We start from the raw sequence: 16,461 nt of genomic DNA, 5'->3' as shown, positions 1-16,461 counted from the left end.
TGGCCGCCTCACGTGGGCCCGGCTGCGGTTACGCGCCGTCCACAGCGGGTCATTGCGTCATTCATTCGGTCAGCGAGACAGGCTCAGTTGCAGCAGACTTAGGCCTGCATACCTGCATGGTGATCCCCGATTGTCCCGTCGTCAGACTTTCACTTGATTGGTGTTCTGTTCCTTCCTCTACTTAGCTGTGTCGGTCATATCCTATCAATGTCATGTCTTAGAATTCCTTATTATCTTAAGAATTTAACGACTTTCCGGTGCCAGTGCTGCCGCTATTGATGACCGTCAATCACCATCCGTCTCGCATCGCGCCGCTGTTTCCATTTCATCAGCGGATGTAGTTATGCGTCTGTTGTGTCTGCCACGGAACTCCCGATATGGTAGCCGCTCTTCTTATCAATTTGTTTGACATATCTTCACTCAACATGACGGCCCCCACCAGCGTCGTAACGGGTCCTCCCAATTGGATGTTTACGTTTTTCGTCACGGTGCTCTTCCTCAAGTATCCCGTGAGGGTCGATTGGTGCAACCGAGCAACCAGTTAGGAAAAGCAGACTTCATCCTCTCGAGAAACACGGTACAGATAAACCGATGCAACAGCTACCGGGGGCTAGGCTGACCGCAACATGTTTGCGTCAGACCGTTTTGCGTCACCTTCTAAGGAGATATTCGGACGGACTCAACTGTCATCACGAGACCACGGATTCTGCCAGCACTATGGCGCTGCCAAGGGCACACCCGAAACAGATTAATTTACGTCATGCTGTCCCCAAGGAAGGATCGAGAATGATTCAACTTACACCGCTGTCCTTTAAATGTTTCGGTCGTGTCGTAAGCCAGCTTGTAGGGTTTATACATTGTATACATGTTAAGGCGATTAAATAGAGATACATCCCCATTCCCCATCCCACCCGGGCCGTGGTTAGAGTAAACCATCATTTTGATGGACGAGTGTATCTGGATGAGAGCCAAACGCGGCCGTCGTGTACGCAGCTCACGCGTGCTGTGCCCGTTTCAGAGGCGATCGGCGCTCGCAGCGTGGCCGGGGGCCGGGCGGTGGACGTCTCCGGCCTGGCGCGGTCAGAGAGCTCAGGTCGGAGACTGAGCAGTCAGCCGGCCTCCAACCGAGCGCAGCGTCCGAGGGTGCCCACGGAGCCGGCCGCCAAGCGTCCCGTTCCCGATCTGCTGCTGGAGATCGCCGAGGGCGGCGAGCCGTGCGAGGGAGTCAACTGCCCGGACCTGGACGCCGTGGCGCGGCCGGCCGACCCCACCCGGCCGCTGGAGCCGATGCCGCAGCTGCTGCTACAGATCGCCGCCATGGGCGAGCGGCAGCGCTCGGCCACCGACGCGCCGTTCCCCTGTGAGAACGGCACCTGCCTGCCGCAGATCCTGCAGACGCTGGCGCGGGACGGCGAGGGCTGCGTCGGTGACCGGTGCGTTACTGTTCGTCTTCCCGAGTGTGAGGGCGGCAGCTGTGCGGAGGCCGCTCAGCGACTGGCGGCGGCCGGGCCCTGCCAGGGAGACGCCTGTCTGCCGCAGGTGCTGCTCAGGATGGCCGCTCTGAACGAGACCAAGCTGACCGACGCCGACGTCAGACCTCGAGTGACGACGGAACCGACAGACGCAGAAACCGAAACGACCACTCGGGAGTCGCCCGTCCAGACGACCACGGAGACGGCTCGTCTGACCACCACGGAGCGAGCTGAGCCTGCCACTGAGGCTGTCACAGAGCTGACCACCACGGAAGCAGCCACCACTGCTCGGGCACGGCGGCCGTCTCGGCGGCGGAGGCCGACCACGGGTCCGTCTGCTGCGCTGACCCGGGATCCTTCGAGCACGACCACCCGCTCGGCCGAGCCAGTGGACGCCGTGGTGCCTCTGCCGCTGGACGACAGCAGCAACAGCTGCCTGCGGGCCAACGGCGGCTGTAGCCACGTCTGTAGCAGCGACATCAGCGGCTTAGTCCACTGCAGCTGCCCGGAGCAGATGCGCCTTCAGCCCGACGGTGAGTACCGAGAGGCGGTGAACAGTAGTCGTTCACGGGGTGGTCGGGTTGGAAGTGTCGGCTGATGGGTCAGGTTCTATGAGCTGATACCGGTGGCCACAACCCTAGATATTGGGCGCTAATGGGGGTTGTCTCACTATCGTTTACCGTGGATGATTTTTGGTTTAAGTGCACCACAAATAATAAAGATATTTCTCAGTTTCCACCTTTAACCGTTTCTGGTGAGTGCCGTTTGCCTGTCAGTGGTGCACTTACGTCTGCTTTTAATTACGTCATAGCTTCATCCACCTCTTGTATGACCGCAAGCTGCACCACCTCGAGCACCTTCCTGAACATTTCTTTTATTCTATTGCATTGGACAATATTCAAAAGCATTAAGATTTCATTAATAAATATAGCCGCGGATAATGAATTATGAATGGCTCTATTAAATCATATTCATTGTATTATTAAAGTATCACGTTACACGTCTACTAAATATGTCTCATCATTTCGCCTACTATTGTGGGATCGGAACATCTCTGTCTTCCCACGTTTAGTTTCTCATTGCAGATATGAAGACGCTGTCCAAGTTAGTGCAACACTTCTGTAATTTGTGTCACGACCCTATACTCAACAGCGCAATAACGACAGCGATTTAGCGAGCTAAAACTCAACGGTTAGCGGCGAGCAGCTTCCCCTCCACCAAACTGCATAGTCAGCGTCACGAGCAATGCTCAGCGGTGTAACTTTCTATATGTATGGGGGTGCAGGTGCACCCCCATCCCCTGAAAGTGCACCCCCATCATGTCAAAGTGCACCCCCATAGGCTAAGTGGCGCCCCACACGCCGCCCGACACCGATAAGCTCTTTAGCAGATGGCGAGGGTAATTTCTCGGCTACATTCCGTCTCGTGACCGGCGTCGTGCTGCTTGCGGGCTTGGGAAGCGTCCAGTCGTATCGTCCCCCAAAAATGGGTGAAAGGGGCACCCCGGCAAGAACGGGACTTTCTCAGCAAAAGTGGAGCGCCCGAGGCAGAAGTGGGGCACCTCCAACGTAGGTTGGGATCGTCAAGCAGAAGACTGGCGCCCCAGCGGAGGATAGGCGCCCCCAATAGGAATGAGGCACCTCAAACAGAACTTGGGACCGCCCAGTAGAAGAGCGCCCTCAGTAGAACACGGGCGACCCCAGCAGAAAGGGGCGCCTCACCAGAAGAAGGGTGCCCCAGCAGAAGAAGGGCACCCCAGCAGAAAGGGGGCGCCCCACCAGAAGAGAGATGCCTCCAGCAGAAAAGGAGCGCCCTCAGCACAAGAATGGCTCCCCAGCAGAAAGGGGGCGCCCCACCAGAAGGGATGTTTCCAGAAGAAGAGAGGCACTCCAATATCAATGGAGCACCTCAAGCAAAAGTTGGGCTCGTCCAGCAGTAGTGGGGCGCCCCCAGCATAAGAGGAGTACCCCGAGCATAAGGGAGCCCCCAGTAGAAAGGGGCGCCACACCAGAAAGGGGCGCCCTACCAGGAGAGGGATGCCTAAAGAAGAGATGCGCCCCAATACAAAAGGGGCACCTGGAGCAAAAGTTGGGTTCGTCAGGGCCTCGGCTAACATGTTAACTGGTGGGCCAAATGGCCCACCAGTGACCCGAAATGGCCCACCAGCCTCAAAGATTTGGCCCACCAGTAATTTTCCGAAAAATCGAAGTTTTCACTTTTTCACTTTTCAAATTGAAATAGCAGATCTTATCGTACATTTTCAGGCTGTTAAGCCTCTTGGGTGGACTATAGTACCCACAACTTTAAAAAAAAAAATCCACCACCTACGTCTTTGCTGTATGATTTTTACTTCGATTTCCATGTGACGTCACAGTACTTCCATGTCCAGTGGTGTCCGGTGTGCTCAACCGGACACCACCGGATATGGAACGGATATTAGCGGATGACAAACGGACGTCCAACGGAAACAAACGGACATCACCGGACGCTGACAGTTCTCGTCCGTTTCTCGTCCGTTGGTCCAATCCGGTGAAGTGTGACCGAGGCTTTAAATTTTATGCAATAATCGTGAAAGACGTTTGCCTCTGTCAATTACAGATAGTGTCGGCGGCTTCCAGCCGATCGAGGTCTGCGAAAGTTCTTGCAAGCTTTCCGATCGATCGAGTGGTTGCAGTCACATAAGCATCTGCCGCAGACCAGTCGGTTACAAGAAAAACTACGAATAAAGAACAGAGCAGTTCAGACGGTCGGGTATAAGCCTGCGAGCGATCTCAGACGGCTCGTCGATATACACGATATAAGCCAGAGTCAAACTAGAGGTAGTGTCGGCGACTTCCAGCCGATTGAAGTCTGCAAGCGATATTATGCGTCTTCACAACCGGTATGATGCTTGCAGTCACACATCTGACCAGTCGGACGAAGTTCGAACCGTCCACAGTCAGCGTTCCAAAAATTTCTCATTTGGGCTGAAGATGACACTCAAGAATAAGAATGGATAATTTTCCACTCTCACATTTTGGGTGGCTAGAATTTTCCACTCAGACACCAAAGAGAAATCTGAAGTTTGGGACACTGTTCACCAAAAGCGTACATACCTACTCGTAACTTAGTTTTTTAGATAAATATTAGGGTTGCACAGTGCGCTTGGGCTTTTGAGTCAATTCTTTTCCATGCGACACCAATATTCATTTTCAGAGATGTTGGGGCTGCTGGTACAACCCCCTTTTGGGGTTCCTGCTACAACCCACTTTACTAAAGTTGCACTCGTGCTGTTCACAATTCCTTCCGATCCACCCGACAACGCCCGATCCCGTCCGACCGCTTCCGAATCTCCGCCTAGTCGGCGAGCGATCCACTCAGGGCTCGCTGATTTTTAAAGGGACCCTCCCACCTTCAGAAAAGTTTATGAATTGGCATGAAAGTGATGTCGCTCGGTTCAGAAAGAGCGAAAACGAATATCTACCAAATTTCACCGAAAAATATTCACCGGTTTTCAAGATATTAGACTTTTACTTTTGTTTACTTTTTTGGGATCTCCGCTGTTTCTAGCGACTTTATTTTAGAAGTGCGGCGTTTGCGGCAGATGTTGCGCGCAAATACCATATACCACCGCGTGCTACAAAACGTTTTAGTCAAACATTTAAAAATCGTTAGATATTTGCGCTGACGTCACATATTCAGAGGGGTATTCCTAAGCATTAGCCCCTCTGAATCAAAATGCTGCAATTTTGAAATTCAATATTTCCGATTTAAGGCATTTTTCGATGTTGTGAGTGCCGAAACCGGTAATTGTGAGCCAGGGACCCCATTTTGGCTATCTCAACTCAAATCCAATGTTAAGGTGGGAGGGTCCCTTTAACATCCGACCGGCCGTAAGTTATCGTCCGAAGTTTTATCTGCGTCAATATGTTGTGCATACTTGTGCGATTTTATGTGCACCGCCGGAGTATCACCACTGAGAGGGTTGTGGGTCCCTACTCTCTACTCTCTCCTCTCTCTGAAGAGTCGGGGGGAGGGGTCGAGGCCCGTTTTTTACATTTTTTATATCAACCTGACGTTTTTTTTTTTTTGCAGAATAAAGTGGCCGAAATCTGGGGAGAAATCGAAAATGGGGGGGGCTATGGCTACGAAGGTCAGTCCATGTCGCTGCCCAAGTGGCCCACCAGTCAAAATTCCTTAGCCGAGGCCCTGGGGTTCGTCCAGCAGCAGTGGGGCCGGGGGCACCCCCAACAGAGGTGGGACGTCCCCAGCGGCTCCGGCGGAAGTGGGGCATCCCCAGCAGAACAGGGGCTCCCCAGCAAAAGCGCAATGTCCCCAACAGGTATAGCCGAGCACCTTCAGCAGAAGTTGAGCTGACTGAGCAGAAGAGGGCGCTCTAGCAGAAGAGTGCGCACCCGCAGAAGAGGGGCGGTTCCACCAGAAGAGGGGCTCCGCCACCAGAAGACGGCGCCTCCAGCAGAAGAGGGACAGCCACGCAAAAGAGGGGCGCCGCCCGCAGAAGGGGGCGCATCCAATAAAAATGGGACACTTCAAGCGGCAGTTGGGCTCGCCGCGCACAAGAAGGGCGCCGTCAGTAGAAAAGGTCGAGCGACTTAAGCAGAAGTTGGGCTCGCCCGGCAGAAGAGGGACGCCTCTAGCAAAAATAGGGCATAACCGGGAAGGAAATTGTCAGACTCCAGCACTTCCAGCAGAAAAGTGAGACCCCAGCAGAGGAGGAGCGCCCATCAGAAGTAAGTCTCGCCGAGCAGAAGAGGGGTGACCTGAGCAAGAGAGAGGCGACCCCAGCAGTAGAAAGGCGCCAAATAAAAAAGGTGATTCCAACAAAAGTGGGTGTCACCAGCCGCCGAGCATAAAAAGGGCACCCCGATTCTATAAAAAGTTGGAATGAAAAAGTAAAATGCAATTTCGTTATAAATTCAATTGATTGATATTCGTGCAAACGAATTTAATGTCATTTCGTAATACCCAACTTTGTACCATTTTACTCTAACATTTGGGTGTTAAGTGTTCATACAATTAAAATTGTACATGGAAAAATATTCATTTTATTTCAAAAGTTTTTGTACCTACAAGTAGAAGTCTTGACATCCGTTTATCGGTGCGCCGGTTAGAGGGCCTTGGGTTAATATAAATGAACTGCAATCCCATTTGCAACATCAGACTGTGTTCAAACTAAATCGGAGGAACACAAAATGGTGATCACTCTTAAGTCTGAATTTCGAAATATACCAACAAAGCATTTTACCGAAATTGAGAGACAAAGGCGCACACAATTGGGGCACACGGACCCATGCCCCCCCCCCCCATTCGAAAGGGGGAACATCTCAAATGGCTCTCAAATTGGCCCCTAATCTTAATACCACCGAAGACTGTCTAAAATGAGCTGAAATGACGATTAATAAGACCAGGAGGGCCCATCTCGGACCCCAGCAGGCCCAAATGAGGTCATACAATGTCCAGCGCAGTCAAGGGGAAGGTGATAGATGTCAAATTTTAACAACTTTCAAAAGGCCCCAAAGGACCTTCAACTGGCGTCAAAGGGCCCTCAGAAGGCCTTAAAGGGCCCTCAGAAGGCCTTAAAGGGCCCTCAGTTAGCCTTAAAGGGCCCTCAGATGTCATCAAAGGCCCTCAAATGGCATCAAAGGGCCCTCAGCCGACATCAAACGGCCTCAGAAGTCCTTAAAGGGCGCCAACGGGCCCTCCGCCGGCGTCAAACGCCTCCGAAGGCGTCAAAGGGTCCTTGGCTGGCGTCAGAAGGCCCCCAACTGGTGTCAGAGCACCCTCAACTGGCGTCAGAGGGCCCTAAGCTAGCGTCAAATGGCCCTCCGAAGACCTCAAAAGGGCCCTCAGCTGGGGTCAAAGGGCCCTCAGAAGGCCTTGAAGGGCGTCAAAAGACCATGAGATGGAGTCAAACGGCCCTCCGAAGGCCTCAAAGGGCCCTTAGCTGGCGTCAGAAGGCCCCCAGCTGGTGTCAGAGGGCTCTCAGATGACGTCGAACGGTCCTCAGCTGGTGTCACACGGCCGTCAGAGGGCCTCAAAGGGACTGGCGTCAAAGGGTCCTTAAAAGGCCTCAAAGGGCCCTCAAATGGCGTCGAAGAGCCCTCAGCAGGCCTCAAAGGGTCCTCAGCTGACATCACATGGCCCTCAGCTGGCGTCAAATGGCGCTCAGAAGGCCTCAAAGGGCCATCAGCTAGGTCCAAAGTGCCCTCAGCTGACGTCAAACGGCCCTCAGTCGGACCCTTTGAGGGCTTCTTCGTTGTGACAGTGCTGCTTTGTCGGTGAGGTGCGCGGTCGCCGTGGGTCCCTCGCACGCCGCCGGGACAGCGAGAGGTGGGTGATCGGGGCCGCCGTACGTGCCCTGGTACGGGCTTCCTGAATATCTGTTACGACTGATACTAGGAAAGTGGGCAGGCCGCCTCAAAATTGTGTCTTCATTGTACATAGTAGGTATGTGGTATAAAAATGAGAAAAAAAAACGTTAAATTTCTGGTCTGTGATCTCGCTACGAATCATTGTAATGACTTTTCATGTCGATGTGCCTTAGTAAATTCGCGAATTGACAAAGGGGGTGCTGCCCCGCTCACACACATCCGGACCAACCCGTGACTAGCCTCCGCTTCTAGCCAGGCTGGGTCGGTCGGCCGGCCGGCAGTCAGGCGCTACCCGCGCTGATTTCTGAGGGCCTTGCATCCACGCTTATTAATCGAATATTTTACGTGATTGTTAAGATGGTGATAATTACTCACTGAATCGTATGTGAATGAAACATGCTGCGTAAACAAAACTGGAACATTAAATGCATTGAAAATTGAACGGGTACTGAAGTAATTGTTTTACCATGTATCGACAGAAGCTTAGTTTCAAGTCAACCGAAATATAATCGCGTTGGGGAACTTTTTCGGCTGGAGCCTGGGGCCCTTCGGCATGGAGGGCCCCAGTTTGCAGGTCGTGCCCCCTCCCCCCGTTCAAAAATCCTGTGTGCGCGCCTGTTGAGAGATATGCACCATCTATGCTCCTTGGAAGCGCCCCTATCCTCATTGAAGGTCGCCCCCATCACCAAGTGCACCCCCATCTCAAAAGCAAAAGTTACACCCCTGGCAATGCTTAGAGATTGACATGTCCAGAAAGGTACATTACCATCATCTCGGGTCAACTTTAAACATCAGGCAGCTGTCCTCAAGTTGATATCAAGTTGAATTGAATATTGAGCAACATATTTGCTAAATACAATTAGATTCCCACCTATTCAGGCTATGATTTACAGCCGTGATTTGTCTGGCGCTCTGCCGAGATTGATCTGCCCCAGATGCTGCCACGTTCGCCGGCCTTGTCACGTAGCCGGTGTGTGTAATACGTTTGCCTTTTGGTCAGAGGAGTGGATCCAAACTAGCGCCGTCACTCTCCTCACGGCGCCTCTCGTCTCGCCGTATTTCACGGCTCTTGTGGCTCCCTTCCAACCGTGACGGTGGCCGTAGACGAGTCGTGATTGTCGCAAATCTCCACGCGCGGCAGAGGCGGCGCGCTATGGCGAATCAGCGCGGCCAAATCGGCGGAATCACTTTCGCCGCTGGCTGCAGTTAGCGGTGCGGCAGTGGTGGCGCGGCTCGTTGGCGTGGTGACATCAGCGGCGCGTGTGAGGCAATGCTGACGCGCCGAGCGGCGGCGCGGCGGCGAGCGGCGGCGCCTCAGATGCAGTTCTCGCTCGGCTCCCTCCCCGTCGGCCCTTCTGAGGGGTGTCAGAACGGACTGCCGGACCACTTAGCGGCCGACCCGCATCATAAATTTCGGGTCGGGTGCACGTCGGGTCTGAGGGTTCGTCACTGAACGATTCCCGGAACGGCCAACGTGAGTGATTCATATAGATCGTTCTCGGCAAAAATCGTGCGTGTCCTCTATTCTATGTCATTGGCCATTCATCTGACAAGTCAAGAAAAAGGGTAGTACAGTACCTATACTCTTGTGCAAAAAGCAGTGATCGATTGATAGCTATTCAATGTCAGCTCTGATCTTCTCGGTGGCGTCACTCGTGAGCCGCCTTTTTCCGTAAAGGTTAGTTCTATCTTCCTGTAAAAGCACCATCATCTACGATCTAGGAAGCAAAAATATTCAAAGCTGCTTGTTTGGCTGACAAGGTTTACGTGGAAGATTAACATGATGATATGCTAATGATTGCGGTCTTGAGTGTAACGGCATGCATAGACGACATGTTCTTGAGCTTGGCGTGGAGAAACATGCCAGAGCTGGAGTCTCCTGTTCCGTAAATGGGCTTAGGATGTTCTTCACTGTGCCCTTAGCATTTTGTTCTGGGTATGTCGTACCTATCATCCAAAGTCAGTCCGCAACTTGAATAGGTACAGGAAGGAGACTGCAACTGTCACCATATAGCAAACCCCATCATTCACGCGATTGTTTGAATTGATACACAGTACACACCCTCGACGCTGAATGTCCGTTTGTCAATAAATATAAACATGTAAAGGCGGCCCAGGTCGTACTTACGTGTCGGCTGGACGAGGACCGGCCGCGGCTGCTGTGACCCCTGACCCCTGACCCGTGACCTCTGACCTCAGGTCGGACGTGTCGGCTGGACGAGGACCGGCCGCGGCTGCTGTTCTCCTCGCGGGACGCGCTCCATTTGATGGACCTGGACGGCACCAATGAAGAGATAGTGGCCACCGACCTGACCAACGCTGTGGGTGTCGACTACGACTGGCAGAGGCAGTGCTTCTTCTGGACGGTGGTGCGGTCCACGAGCAGCATCGACCGCCTCTGCCACTCCGGCCCTCCAGAGGTGGGTCCCCACGATCGGGAGACGGAAGTGCCAAAAGTGGTAAGGGACTGTTGGTGATCAAGTTCACTTCGAACAGAAACTGAAAGGTTGGTTTTAGAGAATGTTACATGGGACTCCCAGCCGTCGATTATGCAATACGATAGACGTTGAAACCTACGTGATGGGTGTCTGTTTCTTTTTCTTCGCCCACCTAATTCTCTAAGTCGACAAGTCGGCTCTCAGGTCATGAAACTGTCATGAAACCTACCGGGCGCCCTTCATGCCACTGCAGGTGCATGCTACTGGTGACAAAACATGAGCCAATGTGGCGAAACGAACACCGACCCGTCGCGCCCTGTCACCAACCCGTGCCGCCGACGATCTCGGGCTCGGTGGCATGGAAGCCGGAGCGTTAAGACCAGATAATCCATTCGAGAAACACCGGTCGGTCGGGCTGGGTCGGTGTATCCGTGAGCCCGAGCTGAGTAACATCAGGTCCTCTCCTCTCAGAGGCTGGTCGGTCGGTAGCTCATGTCCCAATCGCAGTAGTTCAGTACGGGAGAGAAGGACGGCCTGTCACAGTCTTGTGCCACGTACACTTAAACGGCGAATTAGGCTGGTACGGATGTTTGTCGAGACAAACCACATTCCCGTAAGATCCACACAGATGCGTTATACGAATTTTTGTTAGGGAAGGTACAGTGCGGCGAGAAAAAGCGATAGTCGCATAGTTACTTTAGATTAGAAGAAAAGACACCGTGATGGAAGTTGGAATTAGGTAAATAATCCACGTAAGCATTTCCAGATTGCTCGCGCCTCGACAAACTGACAAAAATGGTGTTTTATCGTCATTTAAAGGAAGGGTGCCACCTTCCGAAATTTTTGTTCTATGAATCTATTTTACTTATTTGAATTTTTAGACGTGGTTAGCGCGTCCACAATATACAAAAAACCGAAACATTGCATTTAATACATTGGCCAAAAAAAAAGATCGTTGTTTATATCACCACTACAACTCAAGGTCGTTTGATGTGGCAGCTAGGACGGCTGGCATATCCTGTTGTCATGGCAACATATCATTCTGCCATTTGCATTGATGGCGCAACTGAGACAAAAATCAAATCAAATAAATACATCAATAAAATACATCAAATAAATACATCAAATAATAATAATAATAATAAATAAATACATCAAATAAATACATCAAATAAGTCGAGTAAAGGTTTTTCCTTTACAATGTTTAAGAGATCTATGGAACCCTTCACCCTTCATGCAACTTACTAGAAAAACTTCCCAATTAAAATTTTAAAACTTAAGTGTATACCATAAAGAAAAAATATACCCTTTCAAAATGATAAAACATGCTTCAAAAGTATAACTTTTATACATACCTTTGCTGATTTCATGTTTTATAAAATACCCTTAACACGACGAGGAAATAGTGCTGAAGATTTTTGCCTGCCCGAATGCTGGCAGCAAAACTCGCAAATGATAACTTCACGTGCGGATTCAATGCTGACCGTCTCGAGCATAGGTAAGTGAAGCCGGTTTTTAGGTTCATGTGAGGCTAATCTTGTAAAAACTGCGTTGTGTCCAAAAGGTGGCACCCTTCCTTTAATGCGTTTATGATTTGAAATATTCTCCGCCTTGGTTATTTATTATTTTTTGTGACAAAAGCATCTGATTTAGGTACATTGATACTGAAATGCATAGGAATGCAAATTGCAATAAATGTATGCCATGCATACATTTATTGCAACATACATACTTAACCAGGACCCGTTGATAAAAACCAAAACTTCCAGTGAAGACAAGAGTCGGAAAATACTTGTTTCGTGTACCTAAGCGTGGATACCTGATAGCAATATCGAATGGGCCTATTTGAGATGATTAGGTAAGCCACCTCTAAGTGGATGAGGATTCCTGATTTGCAGTTTCGTCTCTGGCCTTGGCCCGCTATAATTTTGTCGTAATAATCACTAAATGCTCATCAGTCTTCGATCGAATTACCACAGACGCCTATATTCCCACCATGAGTGAATCTTATCAAACCTGAACATCGATGTGTTGCCCCGTGGCGTATCTCGAAGACAATGCGAGTTGAACAATATACTTTAAGAAGCTCATTCATTCAGTCACTCGTTCATTAGCCATTCGCGTGAGACCGCTCATTACTTGGTTTGCGACACGACGACTACCAATTTGCGGGATTCGGCGATAACACGGTTTAGTGCGCTGGGTCCCGACTCCCGAGGGCAAATTATCCTCGGTAAATTGTCCGTTTAGTTAGACGTACTTATCCGTTAGGCAATGCATGAAGCTGGCTGCTTCTTCTTAGGTGTATTTTTAATTGATTAGGAGCAAGGGCTATAGCTTCTTTGAAGTGATAAGTGATTGCAGTGCAGAACATTAGGTAGCATTCAGGCATAGGCGGCGGAACGGGGGTGGCGCCGCGGGGCACCGTGCCCCCTTTGATTTTGACATTTTAACATTAGCCCTATGGGCGCTGCATGGAAGGCATGGGACCAAAAGTCGGCAGTGCCCCCCCCCCCTTAATTGAAGGTGTTCCGCCGCTACTGCATTCAGGACCGGAGGACAGTATGGTGAACGAAATGCTGGGCTTATTATAGGTCAAATCACGCTCTTATTTTCTCAGATATATTGTGGAATTCTTATAATACCGTTTGTGTCCTTACTCTCTTCTACATTTTGCGCATGAGCTGATCAAATGTAAAAAGATACGTTATGCGCATTGTTCACAGCCCAATAATAATGTATATCGTGCGCAGTGGAGCGTTCAATCACTAAGAAGGCTGTGGCGAACTTGAGAGCTATCTCTGTGAGTGCGCCACTGGAGAGAGAAAACGGTGCGGTAGTGTAATGCGTTTAGTTTCCGTCCCAGGAATAGCGGTGCAGACTCTCATCGGTTTACGATCGTGAGTGGTGTCGAAACTGATGGTGGTCTCGAGACCGCTGCGGTCCGTAGTTACGTTACCATTCATTCGACGTACTCGTATCCGGATTGGCTGTAGGTAAGATTTTAGTTTCCTGACTGGGATCGCGGGCGAAATCACCAATGGTGACGCGATGAATAGTGTATCGGTAAAATGCAATCATTTGTTTGTGTCTGTTTTAAAGTGTGACCTATCTGGCTGCTACATCAACACTTCAACGCCTCCGTGCATGCATATTGGGAATTCAGATGACTCTTTTCAACTGACTCTTTAGCCTCTGCCCTCATCCGATGACTGATCTACCTCAGGGTGCTGAGTCTACCGCCTAGTCGCCGGTCTAAATTTCTCCGGCTCTGAGATCCAGCCAGCGCAGTGACCACCATTCGCAAACCACAATGCATACACCACAGCGTATGCAAATCGGACGGCATAAAGCCGTGACTGAACTCTGAGGAACTTCGCGGCATAGCGACCGCATTCGCGCAGCAGCGGCGACCCTTCCATTTGTTCCCGAGGGTTATTGCTCAATGGTCAGGCATGAAGCGGACATAAAAACCTGCGGCCGTTCGCCGTAGCGCGCCCCGACAGCGACAACGGGGAGTTGATGCAAGGGCGTGATTTGCAGTAGCGTCACCTACTTAACTCGAGAAGTGCTGCTGTCAATGAGCTTGCTTAATTGTTAAGTTGCAACAGCTAAACTTGTTGACTGCAGTCAATTTATGCTAATAGACCCTTCAGTACTGTGTCTGTTAAAGTTTTCTGTCATATTTAGCCAAACGAGTCACGAGGAAAATTATAAATAGGCATTATCATATTTTTTGCTTAATAGTTTACTGACAATGTTGAAAATCCCCATAACTACCTATCTGCTTGCTTCACGGCGCCACACTGCAGATCCGACTCCGGGTATTACCCTCCCCAGCAATTACCACTTAGGCATAATGGACACTGATAACGACCAATAAAGTACCCATAGACCTCTTCGGCCACTGGACCTCTGAATAAATGCGTCGACCTACTGCCGCCGGGACGTTCCCCGTGTCACATCCGGCGGGGCGTCCGTGTCCAGGTGGGACACCCGACAGCGCCGTGCGTCACTGTCCGTCTCCCTGTGCGCCTTTCCCTCTCGGTGGGTCGCCGGTGACCGCAGTGACCTCGACCGGAGTCGCCCCGAGAGGCCGCGTGTCGTGGCGACACCGGCGGGGGCGGAGTCACGCCGGACCCCGCGCCGGACCCCGCGCCTCGCCACCTTTTTGCGCGCCGTGTGCAAAGGCTGCCGGCGCCGCGGGCCTCGCCAAGGCTGTACCGAGTCGCCGGAACCATGCAGCGTAAACATGCAAACAACTTTGGATTACACGCCGCCGAGAGCCGGCGAATAATCAATAACAGCCGTCAAGCAGCGGACGGCATTCCACCGACAATGGATTGATGATGGCCCGTCCGTGTGAGGAATGGTGTGTATTGTGAGAGTGTGATTGTGTGGCGTGAGTAAGCGCCGCTCACAGCTGGGCTAGCGGTCAGTGCCAGCCATGCACATGCACATATTGGGCCAGGGAGGAGTCGCTTATGCATAAGCACCGGAAATGATTGGATTATACTTCTTCCTGGTGTGAGCAGGCATGTCAACAGCACACTTTCAAAACACATCTGCATAATTTGTACACGTACAGCTTTTGCTGTCTGTCACTAGCTATAAAGATCTTCGGAGGATTTCCGGGTATTGTGCTCGAAAGGTGATTAGAATATTTTAAATGAGCACCACACAGCCAGGCAAGCACTTGTACCTAGAAATGGGTAGACCCATTTCCACTACTTATTTGTACTCTGGCCGTAATCGGTAACCATCTCTCGCCCCTCCTCCCTCAGTCGCTGCACTCTGGCGCCGAGCGCCCGGACAACCTGGCCGTGGACTGGGTGACCGGCAACCTCTACTGGACCGACGGCGGCTCGTCCGCCATCCGCGTGTCGGACCGCGACGGCCGCTTCACCAGCACACTCATCACCAAGGGCCTGAAGAAGCCCAGGGCCATCTGCGTCGACCCGGAGAATGGGTGAGTGCGTGCTACAGCGGACGGTGGCGAGGAGAGGACGGTGGGCCCGGCGCGGCGGTCGGGTGTGTGGGAGGGCGAGCTGTGATGAGACATCCCCTGCCCCTCCGCCCCGGCCCGTGTGGGCAGACCAGCCACTGCATGGCGGTCCGTGCCGAAACGGGCTGCCCAGACGGGGTGGAGCTCTATTCTGACCCTCGTGGCTGTTATCGCGTCAGATCATCGGTATTTCAGAACAGATTAGTTGGGTTCGCCGGCCTCGGAAAACTCCCACCTCCAGCCGTGTATGGACAAACCGGCAACTGTCCGAACTGCCACGTTGGTTAATAAGGAATCGTGTAATCTCCGGTTGCAAAAGGTCATCTGATGGATTTTCATGGGCGTAATGTCATTTCATGTTGTACGAACTTGTAATACGGAATCATGTTGTGTAAAACGTTAAGCTCGGTGAGTTAGATCTTTCGGCACAAACTCGTTCGGTGAAGAATTAGGGTAACTGTGGGGAAAACGCACCCTTGGGTTAAACGCCTCCCCTAAAAAAAATCGTATTTCTTATCGACGGATAGGTGTTTTATCCTGTCTTTCAGAACAGTCAGCTGCTTGTTTACGTAGGTCTCTATTTCCGGTTCTGCGTCTTGAGGAGCAGCGTGGGTAGATGCTGATGTTGGTTTTGGGTGTTGTTTTTGTTGTTTTTACAGAAGATTCCTAATATTTTGATGCCCTCTTTATATCACAAAACTTGCTATTGTGCACATCACTAAAAACTGCGTTTTATTGTCATTCTGTTGAATTTATTATGCTGCGGCGTTATTTCAAGTAAGTGCGGTCGTAAAATGCGAGTAGATTGGCTTCCCTCCGTTGCTTCGTCTTACCTGCTTTTCAGCTGTTTTATGTGTCGGGTGGCCGAAACCAAACTTAGCATGGTGTAGGACCCCCCCCCCCCCCCCACCTACACTGTAGGTACAGTCCACAGCAGAAGTAATGTGTGGTTTCGGTCATGGGTATGTTCTGCTTCTGAAGCCTAGGAACGATTAGCCAGACTGCAACGAGACTTTAAATGTAGCTTACATGTATCTTCACCCTTGCAGCTACAACTTAATATATTGACGTCTTCTTTCCAATCAGTCCGCATTTAATCGTCGGTCAAAGCCATCCGTTGAGATGGGTAAAACCACACATTACTTTAGTGGTGGGCTGTACCTAGGTAATGAGCG

General features: G+C 51.2%; 1 protein-coding gene across 1 annotated transcript in view; it reads left to right on the top strand.

Annotated features, from left to right (window-relative positions):
- Positions 1-16,461, top strand: part of LOC122378544 (prolow-density lipoprotein receptor-related protein 1-like) — a 32,032-nt gene that overhangs the window by 10,068 nt on the left and 5,503 nt on the right. Inside the window, exons 4-6 of the mRNA XM_043359735.1 lie at positions 1,019-2,005; positions 10,043-10,263; positions 15,066-15,250. Coding sequence (XP_043215670.1) covers positions 1,019-2,005; positions 10,043-10,263; positions 15,066-15,250 — 1,393 coding nt within the window. The remainder of the gene's footprint in view (positions 1-1,018; positions 2,006-10,042; positions 10,264-15,065; positions 15,251-16,461) is intronic.

This window comes from Amphibalanus amphitrite, unplaced genomic scaffold (genome assembly GCF_019059575.1).
Source record: "Amphibalanus amphitrite isolate SeventyFive unplaced genomic scaffold, NRLGWU_Aamphi_draft 000061F_arrow, whole genome shotgun sequence".
Classification (NCBI taxonomy): Eukaryota; Metazoa; Arthropoda; class Thecostraca; order Balanomorpha; family Balanidae; genus Amphibalanus; species Amphibalanus amphitrite.
Note: the sequence above shows the minus strand (reverse complement) of the source record. Positions and strands in the feature narration are given on the sequence as shown.